This window comes from Saccoglossus kowalevskii, chromosome 8, assembly GCF_978046115.1.
Source record: "Saccoglossus kowalevskii chromosome 8, keSacKowa6.1, whole genome shotgun sequence".
In the NCBI taxonomy this organism is placed as follows: domain Eukaryota; kingdom Metazoa; phylum Hemichordata; class Enteropneusta; family Harrimaniidae; genus Saccoglossus; species Saccoglossus kowalevskii.
Genome location: NC_140648.1, coordinates 19,881,510 through 19,902,025, shown reverse-complemented (window position 1 = coordinate 19,902,025; position 20,516 = coordinate 19,881,510). Strand labels below are relative to the sequence as shown.

Genomic DNA, 20,516 nt, shown 5'->3' with positions numbered 1-20,516 from the left:
AGCAGTACATGTATGTGCCAAAAAATTAAAAGAACGAATTGAAGAGAGGAAGAGAGAAGCTGCAAATCATTTACTACATTCCCACCACATACCACATGTTAATGCCAATAAAAATTATATATTGGATCAAGACAATCAACATAAATAAAAACACCATTTTAGAGGTAAACACTATAAACTCGAACACACTGTCAACAATCTTTAGCATGCACATACAACTTTAAAAAACAAGAACATGCATAGTAAAAGTATTTGTCTGAGTTGATACTACTTTACATGTAATTAGTCCCATTTAGCATTCCATACATACATATATTAAAAAAATACAAACCCATCCAAATTTATCTCTTTATGTTTGATTATACCTAGTTATTATCAATAATTTTTGACTCGTGAAACATGTTGATAACTTACTTGGGAATGGTCTGGGTCCTGGTACCGATCTACTCTGTGATTCAGCTGCTGGTACAGACACATGGCGCATCTGAGAAGCAAACAATTTGGAAATATCAAGTCAAGCAAAATTGAAGAAGTCATGACATAAACAAGAAACACAGAAAAGCATCTATACATGTGCCCGAGATCCGGTTAGTAGGTGCTTTGGCACATTGTAACAAAACAAGCAGCCTGTCGGCTGAGATAGCTCCGCTGTTAGCAATGCACATTTCAATTAAAGAACAGAAGATATCATTTGAAAATGAACAATATGTAGACTTGCTGTTTTCAATAAGAATTCAAAAATATCACTTTTCACCAAAAATGACAAAAATAATCACCAAAATTAGAGAATTGAAGATATCATTATAAAATGAACAAATCTGAGAGAGGTCCACATGTAGTACCTATATATGTAATATCAAAGCAATTGGACTTGCAGAATTAAAGATATCAACATGAAACGAACAAATCAAAGAAAGGTCTACCCAAGGTACATATACACCAAGTATCAAAGCATTCAGGCTTATAGTTTTCAAGAAGAAGTCGAAAAAGTAAAACATTGACACGGACAATCACTCCTATGATAAGCTCCACTCGACAAAGTGACCATCAGTCAGTAACCTTAAAAAAACTACAAAAGGACTGTACAATGGATGTGTACCCAGAAAGCGAACGAACAGTACAGGCACGTCAGAGATACGACTATGGAAAGAGTAAAGATTGAACAATTTTAAATCAGGAATGCAAACCTGACTTCTATTAAATATGTGCCTTACCTGCATACTTGCATTTCGGGGCACTGTACTATTCGTCGGCATCTCATCCATTGTAGGTGTACTTGGCCTGTCTGGAGAAGGCTCTAGTGATGGACTTGCAGTAGTTGGAACACTAGGTACAGTAATAGCTCTGGGAGGAGGAACTGCACTAGGTGGAGGTCTCTCTACTCTCGGCTGCAGCTGCAGCTGTGGCCGTGTTTGCGTTACTGGAGGTGGTACTTGCTGAGGCGGCTTCACTGGTATACTCATAGTGACAGGGGGCGGTTGAACTGGTTTGACTTTGGTGTACCCAGTCTCATTCTTAAAATTTGTGACAGCCTGTAATTGGGAACAAAATTTATCATCAATTCTATCATCAATAATTAGGGCATTAGAGCACACTCACACAAACGGGTTTTAGTTGAATTTAGAATGAATTACCGGATTCGGCTGATACCACGCCCTGGGCAATCTTATGGAGGATTTGATTTTTTTATAGAAAAATGTGGACCAAAAGATCGCCCGGGCGATCTTTTGGCAGATATTACGAAGCCCATATTGTCTGGAAAAATAACCCTGAGTTGATAAAAATGGTCTAGAAAAAATAATATTTCGCATTGACCAAATATAATAATGCAAAGTATAAATTCAAAGTGTTTTAATACATTGGTGAGAGGTCGCATTTTACGTGAACAAGAACATGCACCAAGAAGGAAAAGCAAGTCAAACTCGAAACGGGGTGCATCATGGACATGACACAACACATGCTGCGACAACTGAGTGATCAGCGACATCATTTTGGGACGCAATTGAACTTCAAGTACTTTGCGAAACTTGCTGCGCGGCGATGCTGGCATCAAGTGTGTGTTGACCGAAGTTTGACCCCAAGTCACACGCTGAACTGGCGCGTTACCTTAGCAACCTTTTTCTTTCGTGGTCTGTGCGTCGATCTAGTAAAATTGTTATTATATCCGACGGTACTGTAATTACGCAACTTGTATGCAACTCTGTACTGGCTTTGAATATATCAACATCGTTTACTTAGTGCACTGCTTTTCTAATTACGCAAATTTGTTTACAATATTGTACCAGCTCTGAATATTTCAACTTTGCAATGTAATGTATTGCTTTCATGATAATTACGCAAACTCAAGTTAATTTTTACTATTGTTAGGATGCTGACCCGGGGTATTGGGTCTGTGAATATTTCAATATTACCGACTTGATAATGCGTTGCATTCGTATTAATTACGCAAACATAAACATAGGCACATTTAAATCATTAAAAATGATAGTAGTCGGATATCTACGGGAAGTCGAGAAAATATTTTAAATACTTGTGATTCATCGATGTTCCAATGGTGATTTTTTTTATTCGAAGTGAAGTGAACATGTAATATAAACCATACCATGTGTCAAGTTAAATTTTACTATAATATATTATCACATCTCACTGCTGTTACGCATGCTGTGATTGGTTGAGACTCAGTCACATGACATGGAATAAAAATGAATATTACATGGTATATTGCCCGCCAAGTGGATATTACATGGGTATATCACATGGATGTCGTCACTGAACTACTGCGCAACGATACTGCGCATAACAAATTGTCATTCGCTGCACTGGTGCTGCTCTGGTAACTGTTGCTTTCGGGATTGCTTTCAGGGTTTTGAAGGAACTTTAGCCATCCAAAATATACAGTGAACGTGAATAGGTGTGTGGTACGTTCGTGAGAAGCTAATTTCAGTCATTTCCCTGGCACTCTGACATTTTTATCTGTAGAGTGATCAAATAACATGCGTTTAAGAATTTCTCAATTCATTTCAAAAATGTTATTCTCAATAATTTGACTGATTCACACTGCTGCAACACGGTTCAACTTAAAATGTATCCATGGCTGAAAATAACATTTACTGAGTGTATTTCGTTATTTTTTTTCAGCAAACAATGTATGTATGCTATTGAGTAATGTTAAACTTGTTGTAATAGATAAAATAAAATATTGCATACTTCATATATAAGTGTTGTTATTTTGTGGGAGAGCGGGTGTGAGATGTATGGTAGCTGTGATTGTCATGGTGAATGTCCGATGTGATAAAATAAATAACACATGGTTTTTCGGGCAATATCACGATTTATTGTCTGCCCTCGGGCTGTTGGTCATGACCATAATGCCTTGGACAGGCAGTAAATCGTGATATTACCCTCACAAGCATGTGTTATTATTTAAATAAACTCTGGACAGCGCACTTTGATTGCAATATTCACGTACATTTCGACTGAACTCTAATAACCACGTGTTTGAATTACGTGCGCATTGGGCAATGACCTACAGAGTTCACGCACTGATATTTAAATTCAGGCCATCCAGCTTGATGCAAATCAATATAGTTACTTGTCATGTGTTCAAAAAATCTTTCAACTCTCACAAATACCATGAATGCGAAGAGTTTACTAGGGGTTATTTGAAAGGGAACGTTTTTTTTGAACAAAAAACACGTTAGTACAAGATTATGTGTACAAGGTTAGCTTTATAGAATGTACATGACCGCTTAACTCTATGTTTTTTAATAATCATGTTGCATGTGAAACGCAGGAGACATTTTAGTTCGCCCATTTCTTGTTTACCGACTTTTTGTCTGGAATACAGACAAAGATTAAACATTACTGATAACAACCAAGAGGCTCGAACCAGGAAGGCTTGGATATTTTAAACTTTGTAAATAACATTCTTTTCAAGCGCAGACTTTATTCGAGTGCAATAAACATAATACGCAACAACAATTGGTTTTATTGAAGTTTTAATGCTTTTTGACTTCACAGTGAATTATTTTAGCGTCATATTTGAAATAGCGCACTCGATACAAGATGTCGGACGGGAAAATTGGGGTTTGTAAAAATGTTTGTTGGTTCAGTCAGGCAATGTGTGGACCAAATCATCGCCCACTATTTGAAACATCGCCCATGGGCGAGGTTTAGGATGGGCGGGGTATCAGCCGAATCCGGTAAGTTAAATTATAACTTTATTTGGGGTTGTAATTAAAAGAAAATTTAACAGAAATACAGGAGTTAGTATTACAGTTTAAATGAGCAAGGACATTTGTACATGCATGTATCCTATATTAATTAAAAATATATTTCCAAAACACGCATTTCCTAAAATTGGAATTTTATCCTAAATTCAAATTGCCAACAAAGTGGGGCACCTTAAAATAGCTTCTACTAAATAATTGATAACTGCATTCACTTACTCGTCTTAGAAACTTGTTTGCAATAAGAGAGTCTGGTGATACACCCGACTCATGACACCCTGGACATGTATGGTCTTCAGTTTCTAGTAAGGCATTACGTATGCCTGGAAATATAAAATATACATTACAGAATAAATACAGAGAATCATAATTGTCACATTAGAATCCTGGTTACATTAGCCTATAATCTATGCACTGTTTTAATAGTGTCTTGAGAAGGAAATCATTAACATAACACGGGTCCCATCATGCAATTGTAAACAAAACTAAAACTCACACTCATCACAGTAACTGTTTCCACAGCAAGGAACGACAACAGCATCTCTGAGAAGATCTTTACAAATCTGACATTGTAACTCAGGTGGCACTGGGGCACTTTCCACAAGAGGTGGGGGTGCTGCCTCTTGTTGCAGAAATGACGGCTTCTCCTTTTTCCCAACTTTGTAAGCATTCCTGAAAGAAAAGAATGAACAATATAAAGCATATTATAATTTCATTGCAAATGAATACATTTTGTGGTTATTGAAAGGGATACTACAAAATACTCCAGGAAATTCATTTATGGGATACAAAGGCAGTGAATTTTTCATGGGACTTTTCAATGACAATTATTTGAAATTCTGTTCTTACATACCGGTATATCATAAAAAGAGTTAAGTTACTTTTACGACTGACATTTGATCTTGTGGAGTGTCCACTAAGTATCAATCGAACTTACAAGCACATAAGTATATGCACATAAACATGAAACGATTCAAGTTCGCATGTAGACAAATGCACCTAACCACTGTAAGCAGTTCTGTTCCCAGTTACACCACACTGTACTCAATCTGCTATCAAATAGTGAACAGGATTTACATTTTCTTCTATGCTATCGATAAAGAGCCATTGCTCGAAGCGTCTAGCTATTTTTAATAGTTATTTAGGACTACGATTACCAAATATTATCTTCTATATATCAAATAGTGAGATGTGGGTAAGCTGTAATAAAGAAATCTTACACAAGTACATACAGTTACAGAATTTAATTTTGTGGTCACTGACTGTACCCAGATATTAAACCAAGTTACCATTACACTTATTTTTGACACATCATCAAGTACTTACTGGTCAATTATAGGCACAGCATAGTGTCCGAATGATGTTAACATGGCACCAGGAACTGAGGCATTATCAACAGTTGTCATAAAACTATGAGGTATCCCTGTGCTGTGTTTTGGCTGCCGGATATCCAATCGGCTATCCTGTTATCAATAAGAAAATGGTCAAAAAATTTATTAGGAATTGGTTATCAAACCGAAGAAACCCCATTAAGCAACATACATATACATATAAATGCTATAAACTGAATGAGTCACTGACGTGTAGAATCCACCACGTGTTTGTATGTCAATTATTTGAAGTTTTTGAAATCTACAAATTTCCAACACTCAAGGGATGCAAGTAAAATGTGTAGCAATAGATTTCCTTTTAAACTACTGGTGAGAGGAGATCAATATGTCATGAGTTGCTTTTCTAATCTTTGGAAGCACAGCAGACAGCTAGGGAAGATGGTCCCTGATATGAAAGCGGACAACCCATTGAGAATGTGTTACTAGCATGCGTTTTCAAAATTTGCCCATTTTTTTTCAGGGATGAGAAAAATACAGGTCACTTTAAACTATTTCAATAACTAGTTATGTTAATAAATGACAAACAGTTTGCAATGTGTGACCAACCCTAATACTTCAACAGCAGCCATCTTTAATGTGAACCAAAATTTGTTGAAGTGGTGTGACCATAGGTAAAAGTAGATTGTTGGTGAATACACTAAAGTCAGGCCAGGCATTATGAAGATTACAAAGAGAAAACCATACATACTGCATTAGTTGGACAATTTCTTATGTAGTGTCCAGTTTTTTGACATCTGTAGCACCGATAATTTACTGGAGGTGGACCTACTGGATACCTTGATCTTGGGTATCTAGTAAATAAAAGTATGCACCTATTAAACATCAAAACTCTCATGCACGGAAATCAACCACAGGTTTTCACACAAGCTACAGCCAAAAACGATGCAAGGACAAACAATCTCTGGTGACTGGCTAGATGATTTGATGGCCAAATGCGTTTTTTTTTTTATTTCAGAATATAGACAATTCAAATGTTTCCAGGATGCACAACCTCATATTTAAACATGTTTAAGTACAATTTTTAAAAGAACTAATGCCAGCTATATCATTTACAATTTTACATTTAACTTCATTACCGCCTAATAAAAAGTTATGATATGAGGTATAAATGCTATCAATGCTTACGTTGCTGGATCATAGTCCCTGCCAGCTTGATGCATCATTGCAGCTATCTTATCTTCTTCGGAAGCATTCGCAGTTGCCAAGTCAGCTGTCTGTGGGAAAAAAAAGGTCGTATACACACATATATGCAAGAAATCTAGAGCATCACACCATTATTATTTATACTATAATGGCCCTGTTTACCTAATTTAAACCTCGGGTCTGCATTTTATTTGTGAAGCCAAAACTATATTTATATTTAGCAGGAACTTATTACACCAAACAATTGTTGGTTCATTGACGCAACGATGCTGAGTCAGTGCATGTATTATCAGAGATGTCAGCAATCAAAATATTGTAGTGAGCAAAGTGCGAATTAGGCTTTTTTTTTTTTTTAACAAACTGCTCTAAATGCAGTCTGCTGTATGAATTGATAAATGTGAGAGTTCACAAGGTAATTGACTTCATAGCTAGCAATTAGAATCTAGGATTTTTTTTTGTGCAGAGGGAGAAAAATTAAAAAGTATTTACAAACATAGCTTTCTATTATATTTTTGAAAAAATCTGCCAAAAACGTATCGAACTGAATTGTCTGTATGTACTAATTACACAAAATGTGTCTATGGCGCTAACATGGTCCCCATTTCCTAGAAGTTGGCAAAGACTATCTTTTAAAACATCCACAATAATGAATCAACATTTTTATTATATTTGGGATTTATCTTCTTATTCAGTGCAGGTTTGCATACCTTCTTTGTTGTGACGGTCGCAACTTCTATTCTTACTATGCCCCGCCCACACCATGGAGTGCGACTGGGGAACATTTTGCTGCAAGTGCAATCACACAAATCTCTTCTAAGACCAAATAACCCAGTGCAGCGCGCAGTGTTTTCCCTCTACTTATTAACCAAATTTAATCATGTTAGCCATTTAGCATGCCCAATTAATTGGAATGTTTAAAAATAAATTTCTGTTAGTGAATAAAATTCACACGCAAGGTCGATATAATTGAATGTTAAAAGTAAGATTTCAGTCACTTCCCTTTTTCCAGAATGGCTGTAATCAAAAGAATAGGGAAAACACTGTCCAGCATTTTCACAAGCATACAAACAGCTACACAAGAACTCTTAACAAAAATAAATTATTCTTTATTCAAGAGAAAAATTGGGAAAAAAATCATTCTTCAAAAAATAATTCAATCTACCACAACTGAATCTCACATACTCCATCAAGCAAGTCAACAATAATTATCATGTGAATCATAACATAAAAAATGTCATTGAAGTCTTTTCACATAATTAAATATACTGCATCTTGATATTATCATGAACATCACTCATAAGTATACAGAATTCTCAATTGCATGCGCATCTTTACATAATAATAAGTACCCATCCCTAAAATCATACATAGATAGATAATGCATGGACAACAAACTTTATCAATCACTGTATAATCAATATTAGAAGCTGTGATTTCTACTAAAATGGTACAATGCAACAAAGAATGCAGCTTCTATTAGAACATATACACATACACAAGACATGATAAAAATTTTGATTCTCAATTGTTAAAAAGAATGGATGTGGATTCTAATTAAGGAAATTACTTCTAATACAGATTTTACGGTACAAATGAGGGCTCCTCAGAAATATTTGCAATTCTGTAAAAATTTTTAACTGGTATTTAATTTTCCATTTTGAGAATATTCACAGGGTTTTAAATTCATAGAAAACAAAATCTCAAAATGAAGCATTGCAATGTATGTACTGTACTACGCACACACAAGTGTCAACCATTGTTGTTTAAATGTACATTAGAAGTGATGATACCAATTTTTATGTCAATTTGCAAATTCACTCTCAACTTTTGTCAAGTTATACAAAATAAATTTCCATAATTGTTACATATTTTTTGAAGAATATTGATATTATGTCCTTTTGGACATGTAAAAAAAAAATACATAGAAAAAAGGTAGTATTGACAAAAACATATTAGTGATCTTTTAGTGGAACAATGTACACAAGGTTTGAATTTCAGAGAGGACACCAGTTTTCATTTTATAAAATGGCATACAGGAATAGACAATATCAAAGGGCACTAAATGCCTTTCCTTTGATGCCTCTGAAGTTCAAGCCTTGTGTATACATGTAAAGAGGATGAAAGTTGACATTCAACCTGAGGTTAATCAAGCCACTATACAGGAGGATGGGGTATCCGTAGGCACATATTTGAGTTCTGCTAGAGAGGTGATTGTCATTGTGTTCGGTATTTGTCCAACGTATACAACATATGTAAAATACATAATTCACATGAAATTTGAATGCCTGCTACACAACCATTGCCCTTCACCAGGGTTCTTTTAAATTATGTGAAAATGAGGTGCGTTGAAAAAATTTATTGGTTCACAGTGATACAGGAATTAAAGAGGGACGGACGGTAATGAACATTTTAAAAATTAATGGTGATCCCAATATGAAATGAAATCAACACGTTTTTATTTGACAGATAGCGCTTACATAAATGTGATGCGAGTTTATATGCGCTTCGAATAGAACAAATACGCTAATTTCACTTTCATTTCTACTACTACTTATAGTAATTGTACATATTACATGCAAATACCAATAATATTTGTCAGCAAATACGTGGAAAGAATAGACAAAGAGTGCCAGCAATAAGTGAATACTTATTAGGGTATTGTAGATTTAGAAGAAAAAAACACAGTTCCTGGTTATTTATTTCAAAAGTGTTTTGTTTGTTTGCAGAGAATGAATAAATTAATGAGTAATCACTCACCAGTCTGACAACAGACTTCAACAGAAAAACTAGTTCTTAACCTGCTGAAAGTCTCCACAAATAACCGATATGAATGGGAAAAATAATTGTCAGCAGGTAATGCCTTAATCAGTATCAACCTATTAAAACAGCTGTTTCGTGTTGCGTAAAGAGCACATATTTGAGATAAAATACAACTAAATAGGATTGATAGGTACAAATTTTTTTTATAACCAGGAACTTTTTTTGTGGTGTTACAAGGACAAACAATTAACAATTTATGTAATTTCATTAGATACAAGTGAAATATAGAAAAGATAAAAAAAAAACAAAAAACATTGTAATACAAAATGCGTGTCCTACAACTGGTAATGTCTCAAAATACGGTGGATGGCACACTGCACACTCGATAGTTCACTAACAACGAACGTGATTGCGCAGCCGCTGAAGCCTCAACACAATTGCACTCTCCAAATGCTTCTCTCGCAAGATACTGCTTGAAATTACATTTGCTATTTTTTTGTACCTTGACTGGCTAGAAAACACTTTACTAAAATTCAAATATTGCTTATGTACAAGATATAAATAGATACAGATAGAGATAGAGATAAAACGCATGTAATTTTCCAACTGAATACACTATTATTAGGAAACTTTTATCCAAAATACAATTTTTATAGTTTCATCGTACATATGGTACAGAGAAAAAAAAAAAAAGACTTAAAATAATGTACATGCATTTCTGACACTGTTTTACCAAGTGATGGAAAATATTTTAACACAAATCATTAAAATGACAGAAACTGGATATCGCTATGTATTTAATACAAGCAGCCTATCGGCTGAGATAGCTCCGCTGTTAGCAATGCACATTTCAATTAAAGAACTGAAGACATCATTAGAAAATGAACAATATGAATAGTATCAAAGCAATCGGACTTACAGTTTTTAACAAGAAGTCGAAAATATCACTTTTTACCAAAAATTACAAAAATATTCACCAAAATAAATTAATTAGAGAATTGAAGATATCATCACAAAACGAAAAAATCTGAGAGAGGTCCACATGTAGTACCTATATATGTAATATCAAAGCAATCGGACTTACAGTTTTCAACAAGAAGTCGAAAATATCACTTTTTACCAAAAATGACAAAAATATTCACCAAAATTAGAGAATTAAAGATATCATTACAAAATGAACAAATCTGAGAGAGGTCCACATGTAGTACCTATATATGTAATATCAAAGCAATTGCACTTGCGGTTTTTAACAAGAAGTCGAAAATATCACTTTTTACCAAAAATGACAAAAATATTCACCAAAATTAGAGAATTGAAGATATCATCACGAAATGAACAAATCTGAGAGAGGTCCACATGTAGTACCTATATATGTAGTATCAAAGCAATTGGACTTGCGGTTTTTAACAAGAAGTCGAAAATATCAGTTTTTACCAAAAATGACAAAAATATTCACCAAAATTAAAGAATTAAAGATATCATTACAAAATTAACAAATCTGAGAGAAGTCCACATGTAGTACCTATAGATGTAATATCAAAGCAATTGCACTTGCAGTTTTTAACAAGAAGTCGAAAATATCAGTTTTTACCAAAAATGACAAAAATATTCACCAAAATTAGAGAATTAAAGATATCAACATGAAATGAACAAACCTAAGAGAGGTCTACCCAAGGTACATATACACCAAGTATCAAAGCATTTAGGCTTGTAGTTTTCAAGAAGAAGTCGAAAAAGTAAAACATTGACACGGACGACGGACAATCACTCATATGATAAGCTCCGCTCGACAAAGTCGACAGCGGAGCTAATAAAGGCCACCAAATACATGAACAACCACCAGCAACTTCTTGCAAGAAATAAAGCGCATGGCTATTTTAATAAACAATTTGCATGGTATGACAGCTTTTGTAGACAAAAGTTGACCCGTGTATCCTTAAAGTTTTTATTGTCGCTGGGACATTGTACCACAGCATAAAAATCATGATTTTCAACTACAGTCAATTCAATAAAAGAAATTCAAAACAAAAGTATCTTTGGCAGTGCAGAGATTTCAAAACAAAACTTTGGGTTTTTATGAAAAACAAACTCTTAAAAATCTATTTCAGGATTCAGACTACAGACATATTGTATAACATTTCGTAAAACATTTCTGAGCATCACATGAAAATATCAATTTGGTAAATTGAGTGAAAAGCAGCATATTCGATGTAAATAAGGTAGACCAGCAATTGTATACGAAACATGTGGAAAAGCTGGTGAATTTCTCAACATACAATATAGATACGATATAAATAAAATATATACCTGGCTGAGTCTTTCAATCGAAAGGGATGATCCACGTTCTTCATTCTGTTGATGATGGTACAGGTAAAAAAAAATACATTAAGGATAAGCATGGTGATGTGTTGATGGGAATGGGGCATACTGTCGAATCCATCTGTGCATGTGACGAGGGGAACAACAATCTGTATGATGAACAAGATTGACTTTTTAGTCTGCAGGGAAGCCCAGTGCATCCATGTCAATTTGAATTAATGATCTGCGTTGACATGAAAGGCAAAATAAAAGTTTCTCTTGAAAAATTTATAATCCTGACAGAAATTATGATGCATGCTGCCATGATGCAGAATGATTGGAATATAGACAGTTCCTGTGTTACGTACCATATGTTAACAAAATGCATGTTCAATGACTTATCATGCCTCAATAAAAAAACAAATATCGATGGTACATATGTAGCATGCAAGTATGAATATGAGGCACTTGCGAAAACAAAATTTCTACCAGTCGGCTACTTTTTCGCTAATTCAAAATGTTGCTAATTTAAAATAAAATATATTCTCACAATGAGATTGTTAGCACTTTAGCTAAATTAAGATTCAGTTAATTCATGCATGCATGGAGTCAAATCCGCTAAAATGACATGAACCAGTTTAAACGTGTTATACAGTTTTTTATATCAAAGTTATGTGCATCAAGGTCTTCTATATTTAGGCCAGAGATCTAGTTCCGAAATGGCAATTATTTATAATGTATTTTGCCAATAAAATTCCACCAGTCTGTTATCATGAATCAAATTGTAAAGTGCCATTGATCACCAAATTGAAATAATGAACTGGGCATACAAATGTTAGGTTCTATGACACGAGTAAAACGGTTGTCTCATAATTCTATAAGGAAGGAGACTATTGGGGCTATTCAGAACACTTAAGTCTTGCGTGCATCTCAGCCCAATCATTAATAGAAAATCATTAAAATCAAATCTAGATCAACAAACTTAAGATCCTGTGTGCGTTTAAGCGACACCTTAAAATTGTCTGTAAAATACATAGATATCTAACATCAGTTTTTTGCCAATTTGGTTGTTTTCAGCATCTTAGGGATGCATTCAGTTTTTAGTAGCTGTCAATTGTAAACAAGGAGAAGATATAGGTAATAGATATAGATGAAGATATTTTTTGTTGTTCGTCAAAGGTCATCAAAAAAAAAAATCAATATTCCATTCAGCTTTTATATTGTCTTGGCAACCAACTTCTAACAAAATGAGACACAAGAAAATAACATGGCTGCCAGTCAGCCAACTTGAAACAAATCACAAAACAAATTGACTTCCTCATTAACCCATCATGAGTGATGTTAATTTCAAGTATGATTCAAATCGCTCCATGCATGCCTGATAATCTGTTTGCAGGTTCAAATTTGTTATTTATTTTTAACAAATATAAAGACCAGTTGGGTAAAATTTATCAAAATCCAAATAACAACTTTCAACTAATTGTGTCTTGTTTTAGTACCAAATTAAAGCCAGTTGTATAAAAAAAACAAGCAGCCTGGCAGCTCAGATAGCTTCGCTGTTAGCAATGCACATTTCAATTAAATGGGAATCCCATGTATTGCACCAGATGCTCATGGGTAATTAACTCCACCTCTGTCCACTAAGTAAATGAATGCTTATTATGCTCGCTTAACTCAAACTGTGATTGACACGCATTTTGCATACATTAGCCGCCATTGTAAAACTCACAATTTTACTTGTCGCAGCACGTTTTGACTGAAAACAACTTTTATACATCAAAAGCCCAACCAGACTAGTGTAATCGCTAGCGTACATATTCATGCCCGCGTAGAAATATATTTGGAATCACAGCTTGATCTCTAAACATCGTAAATGGCACATTTCCCGGAGTTCCCGCCACGATGTGAGCGACTTGGTTCGGATTAGCATAATAACTGCGGTGGCCATCTTGCCCCTATTTATAGTATCGGTTCTCCTTTAAAGAAGTGAAGAGATCATTGGAAAATGAACAATATATGTAATATCAAAGCAATCGGACATGCAGTTTTTAACAAGAAGTCGAAAATATCACTTTTTACCAAAAATAGAGAATTTGAGATGAAATAAACAAATTCGAGAAAGAACCATCCAAGGTTCTGACTTGCAGTTTCGAAGAAGAAGTTATAATTGTAAAGTTGATGACGATGGACAATAGGGGCAATCAGTAATATGAACAGCTCCGCTGTGTCAACTTTGGCAACAGCGGAGCTAAAAAGTGCATTTTTGAAAAGAAAAGCTGCCTTCTGGCTATATTAACCCAAAGGTCATTATCCTGTTTTCATTGACTGTCAACTGCAGCATATAATAATTTACACTTGTGTGACAGACATGGTACAAATTGGAACCAGTTTATTCGCACGATTCCTTCTCTAATTCTAATCACAACAATCATAATGCATTTCTAGCACAAAAATGATTATCAGCCATCTTGTATCAGATTCTGTAATTACTATATGTGCAGATGTGTTGTTGTACATGATCAGTCCAGCCATGTTAGCAATACAATTCCAAAAACAGCATTTGTAACAAAATGACCATCACTCCGTCATTTTGAATCAAATCTGAAATAAAAATGAAGAGCATCGACGGACCATTTATGTTCAATAAACATATAAAGTTTGAATGAAATATGCCTGTGCACAACCGCATCAGTTAAGGAATGGCAGAAATGCTGCATTTTCAATCAACTTTTAAGCTTCAAAATTAAATTAATTGAATTAGATTGCTAAACAAATGCCTGTGCACGGCACGATGCAATTGTGAGCAGTCAATGTACGTCAAAATGGATACCCAACATATTGAATCATAGCCCTGCGTACAGTGCTGTGTGTACGGGGACGCGTTCGGTTGATAGATGTCCCCACCACAGCCCTGCATACCTCCATAGACAAAGTCCGGGAGCGCACCGTAATTGGTGCGCAAGTTAAAAATAAGTAGTTTCCCAGCCGAAATCGGTTGAAATGACGATAGGTATCCGTAACAACCATTACAAAGTCATCTGAAACTGAAATGTCTTTAAAAAGCGACTAGTAAAGACGGACAAAATGTAAACGCGTTGGTACCGGAGGAATTATCCACCAAACGCCGCCATTTTTAATTTCATTTACGCAAGAGAATGTGTTTGTTTTTAGGGCAAAGTAGCCGATTCCATCCACAATTGGACTCCGAACTGGGAGTTCTGGATATATCTGGTGATCGATCATCATTTTTGGTACCTGGGCATGTTATTTCATTAAAAAGTTTATATTTTTCAAAGTCCCGGACTTTGTCTATGGAGGTACACAGGGCTGTGGTGGGGACATCTATCCCCGTACCCACAGCACTGTACGCAGGGCTAATTGAATCAGATCTGCAAAACAGTAACAAGCATCAAGGTCCAAATAATGTCCAATACACAACAAAGATCTTATTCTTGTTTAAACAAAATCTGAGTGAGAAATAAATATGAACACACAATAAAAGGAGCTAATCAGCGACTGTCTTACAGTTGAATGGTGATTTCGCTTTTAAATATACCAGGGAAATTTTCTATGCTTGTTCGTGTCCAAACAAAAACAACGAATGAGGTAGATTTTTCAGCGGGTGGCTTAATGTTATCCCAACAGATTGTTTGAATGTGAAAGTTTGTTATTTGCTCCATGATTTGTAGAAAATTGTTTCTCAACTTGTCTATTTAGTTTCAAGCGGTGTTCAAGACGGTTACCCTCGTATAGTAAATATCAGTGGAGTAATCACATTTATCATATTATCACTTGTAAGCCAGCTGACTGTGGCCATTTAAGGGGCTAAAATCATTCAGGCGAATCCAGACATGTACCAGACTGCGTAAAAACATTCTATGTCCCCCTAATGCAATATGGACTAACCCAGAGTCGACGCAATCCCAAGCGAGATTCAAAAGCCAACCATTTAGTCAAAACCAAAGCAGTTAGCCAATTCGCTAGCGAGTTTGCAAATTGGCTGCCCCAATACTTCTGAGACTTGCTGTAAAATAAGCCATGCATGGCACAGTCCCCTTTAGTTATCAAATTTAAGATGTATAGTTTTGTTTATAGTAATATAGCTGGAATATAACTGTCAGGAATATGATTATGAAGTATAATGAATATATAAAATTTGAACATAATCAGTCAAAGCACGTCAGAGATATGGCTTTAGAAGCCCATTCATTAAAACAAAATGGCCGCCAGTTAGGGATTTTTAATCCAATCTGAAAAATAAAATGACATGCATCAAGAACCAATGTCTAATGTATGTACCGTACCAAGTTTGAACGAAAATCCATCAATAAAAGCTTGATATTTGATGATTTTTAGCACAAAATGGCCACCATTCGGCCATTTTAAATAGGATCTTTAAACCAATATATCTGAATATCTATGACATGATGTATAATGAATATCTAAAATTTGAACATAATCAGTCAAAGCAAGTCAGATATAGCACTAGAATCACATCAATTAAAACAAAATGGCCACCAGACCATGAAACAAATTGATGTGCACATGTATAATGTAATGTATGATTGTGATTGGTCCAGGCATTTCTAAGATACAGGCTCGAACGAACAGAGGTAAAAACACAAGTCCCTGTTTCCGGACCTCGTCCAAACGAGAACTAACAAAATGCCCACCAGTTGAGCATTTTGAACATGCATCAATAATGTCCCATTTAAATTGGATCACAAAACCAATGCTAGTGCACATTTATCCCAATATGTAAAGTTTGAACACTATCGGTCCAGACAGCCATACAGGTATGAATGCAGAGGTGAATTTTTTTTGCTTCAACTAAGAAGTAAAAATGGTCCAGGCATGTTTGACAAACGACAGAATAATTTTTAGAATGTATTTATATGGTTAACATCCCTTGCTTAATGCAGTTATGAGCTAGTCCACGGTGTCCATCTTGAGGATTTAGCACGCAATGCATTTATTCTTTATACGCCACAAAAACAACGAATGAGGTAGATTTTTCAGCGGGTGGCTTAATGTTACCCCAACAGATTGTTTGAATGTGAAAGTTTGTTATTTGCTCCCTGATTTGTAGAAAATTGTTTCTCAACTTGTCTATTTAGTTTCAAGCGGTGTTCAAGACTGTTACCCTCGTATAGTAAATATCGGTGGAGTAATCACACACATTTATCCTCTTATCTCTTGTACGCCAGCTGACTGTGGCCATTTAAGGGGCTAAAAAATCATCCAGGGGAATCCAGACATGTACCACACTGCGTAAAAACATTCTATGTCCCCCTAATGCAATATGGACTAACCCAGAGTCGACGCGATCACAAGCGAGATTCAAAAGCCAACCATTTAGTCAAAACCGAAGCAGTTAGCCAATTCGCTAGCGAGTTTGCAAATTGGCTGCCCCAATACTTCTGAGACTTGCTGTAAAACAAGCCATGCATGGCGCAGTCCCCTTTAGTTATCAAATTTAAGATACATAGTTTTGTTTATAGTAATATAACAATGTCAGGAATATGATTATGAAGTATAATGAATATATAAAATTTGAACATAATCAGTCAAAGCACGTCAGAGATATGGCTTTAGAAGCCCATTCATTAAAACAAAATGGCCGCCAATTAGGGATTTTTAATCCAATTTGAAAAATAAAATGACATGCATCAAGAACCAATGTCTAATGTATGTACCAAGTTTGAACGAAAATCCATCAATAAATGCTTGATATTTGATGATTTTTAGCACAAAATGGCCACCATTCAGCCATTTTAAATAGGATCTTTAAACCAATATATCTGAATATCTATGACATGATGTATAATGAATATCTAAAATTTGAACATAATCAGTCAAAGCAAGTCAGATATAGCACTTGAATCACATCAATTAAAGCAAAATGGCCACCAGATCTTGAAACAAATTGATGTGCACATGTATAATGTAATGTATGATTGTGATTGGTCCAGGCATTTCTAAGATACAGGCTCGAACGAACAGAGGTAAAACACAAGTCCCTGTTTCTGGACTGCGTTCGAACGAGAACTAACAAAATGCCCACCAGTTGAGCATTTTGAACATGCATCAATGTCCCGTTTAAATTGGATCACAAAAACAATGCTAGTGCACATTTATCCCAATATGTAAAGTTTGAACACTATCGGTCCAGACAGCCATACAGGTATGAATGCAGAGGTGAATTTTTTTTGCTTCAACTAGGAAGTAAAAATGGTCCAGGCATGTTTGACAAGTGACAGAATAATTTTTAGAATGTATGAATATGATTAACAACCCTTGCTTAATGCAGTTACGAGCTAGTCCAAGGTGTCCATCTTGAGGATTTAGCACGCAATGCATTTATTCTTTATACGCCTTTCTTTAAAGGTTCTTTTCACGCGTTACTAAATATAATATTGCCTATATATGCGACAGTAATGCACGTTATTATTGAACATGGATGTAAATCACTTGCTCTAACGAGTAGTCAAGTGAATTCAAAACAGACTGGCAGCAGTGCTGCAAAATCTGGCTTTTCATTTCCTTGTGTGGATTATGTGCAACATTTTCAATAACCCCCATTTTTTCCATAGTTTTATATTTTTCAGAGAGGAATATGGTGTCGAGATATTTTTACTTCAAAATTTTCAATGCGTTCAATGTGAACTCATTAAGCATGGAAATAGAATAAAAATAATGTTGTGATTGTCAAATCCCACGTTTCGACCGCACCACGATGATATATGTATTGTCTTGTCCCGTTTTTATGTTTGATATCACAAGGGTCCCTATAAACTTGAAAATGGTCTATTAAGGCCTGCCCACCTGTCCTAGACAGATAGAAATTGGCTGTCCCCGTGGACAGGCAAATAAAGATATCCAGTCTCATTTATCAGGCCAAATGCAAGACTGTGCACCCAAAATTACAGACCAAATAAAAGAAAATTTCACACACCCCCCCCCGAGGACAGTTGATTGCAATTCTGTGAATGTTTCCAGTATGCAATACACATTATTCTGGGAATTGTTGCATCCTTCACATAGTAGTGGTTTTTGACTGAAAATGCAAGTGACAAAAATCACAGCAACAGATAGTTGTCACTTGAAATTAGCATGTCTGGACCAATATTTCCTGGGCAAAACTGCCAGAGCAACAAGCAACTTGCGTTTGAAAATAATTGCAATGCAGAGTTTATTAACGAGTTGCTCATATCATCTACACACATTGCAAGACGTTTTTAAATAGGGCACCAAGAAAAGCATCTATTATGTAAAAAGATACTGCGATTTTGCACATTTATATGATAAAATAATGACAAAGTTATGTACAACTGAAAGCTTGAAAAATCTAAAGTATAAAAATAAACATTGCAAAACCTACAGTTTTCATAGTGCAGCTATTTTATGGAAATTAATTTTGAGAAATGTCATGTAATAATCATTAATTTGTAAATTTGCATTTAGTACTCAGTATTATAAAATTTTAGGGGAGTGGTACAACTACAACAAATAAGCATGCAATTTATTAAATTTCCTTAGTGCAAATGACACATGTACATGAGGTTATAACAAGAATATCGCAAAGTATGCACAAAGGCAGACTGGTGATAGTATCGATCAACCAACTTATAGCAGAGGCCGAGGCGATTCCATGTATCTCTAATGCAGACTTTGCGCTATTCAATTGTCACTGCCAGATGTACAAGATTAGAAACCAAATTATTTAAAATGAATAGGCAAATCACATATTAGCTGCAAGTTTATGTTATCACTCAAGTTTGCTCCTTAAATATGAATCAAGCTTGCAAGAAAAAATTCCATATTATTAAAGAATTGCACAATTCAGGCCAGTATAAAAAGATTGTGTAGGACAATGTATGTGGAAAACCAAAACAGTTTTCTATTTCACATAATGCACACCTTAAGACTTTAGTACAACAATGTTTGTATAATTAAATCTAGTCATGAAACATTGAGGTCTCCATATACTGAATACATAAAGATTACGGGTATTGCAGAAAAAAACAAAAAAACACTACATGCATGGATTCGACAATATGCATAAATATATCATAAATACATCTGAATGAAATAAATGGTCTGAGTGAGTGTAGGTGTTATCAAAAGAGAAACACAAGAAGGATTTCAAGCAATCCCAGCATATTTTTTATTCATTTTCCATCATAGAAAATATAAGTCACAGGGTGAACAGTGTTAATAGTAAATTTATGTCTGTAAAAATTGATTTTAATATACTCTGTATGAAATAAATATAGCAAAAATGTATCAATCTGTAATAAAATATTTATTTATATATATATATGTATAATAACTTGCCCATGGAAACCAGTCCAAATGAAAGACAGATGGCAGAATATTAAAAAAATAACTTTTGGCATTTTCTATGAAAACCTGTTACTGTTTCATGAAGATTATACCAATGCCCATATTTCATTACAATTTTCACGCATTACTGAAATCATCAATTACCACAAATGGGCATAAACTTTGATGATAATATCTTCATGTTATTAAGAGAAACAATGCTCCCTTGACTGAAGACTTGGCAGGCAATGCTCCTTGTTATGCTAATGAAAATTGTAGAAACAAAATTCATAGTATCATCTTTGCAAACCATGTGACAATCATATTGATAGAGTCCAGCTTTACAGTCACAGGCTATTATCAAATCATC

At 34.9% G+C, this 20,516-nt stretch overlaps 1 protein-coding gene across 2 annotated transcripts in view; it reads right to left on the bottom strand.

Moving 5' to 3' along the window:
- LOC100371801 (uncharacterized) overlaps positions 1 to 20,516 on the bottom strand; it is a 28,338-nt gene that overhangs the window by 5,821 nt on the left and 2,001 nt on the right. The window contains exons 4-11 of one of the 2 annotated variants that reach the window (XM_006824363.3): positions 11,831 to 11,875; positions 6,746 to 6,834; positions 6,309 to 6,411; positions 5,556 to 5,692; positions 4,726 to 4,901; positions 4,449 to 4,552; positions 1,215 to 1,532; positions 415 to 484 (exon numbers count right to left, since the gene is read on the bottom strand). In XM_006824363.3, coding sequence (XP_006824426.1) covers positions 415 to 484; positions 1,215 to 1,532; positions 4,449 to 4,552; positions 4,726 to 4,901; positions 5,556 to 5,692; positions 6,309 to 6,411; positions 6,746 to 6,834; positions 11,831 to 11,875 — 1,042 coding nt within the window. Of the gene's footprint in view, positions 1 to 414; positions 485 to 1,214; positions 1,533 to 4,448; positions 4,553 to 4,725; positions 4,902 to 5,555; positions 5,693 to 6,308; positions 6,412 to 6,745; positions 6,968 to 11,830; positions 11,876 to 20,516 lie in introns of those variants that run through there. The other variant, XM_085502320.1, reaches the window with a different exon arrangement.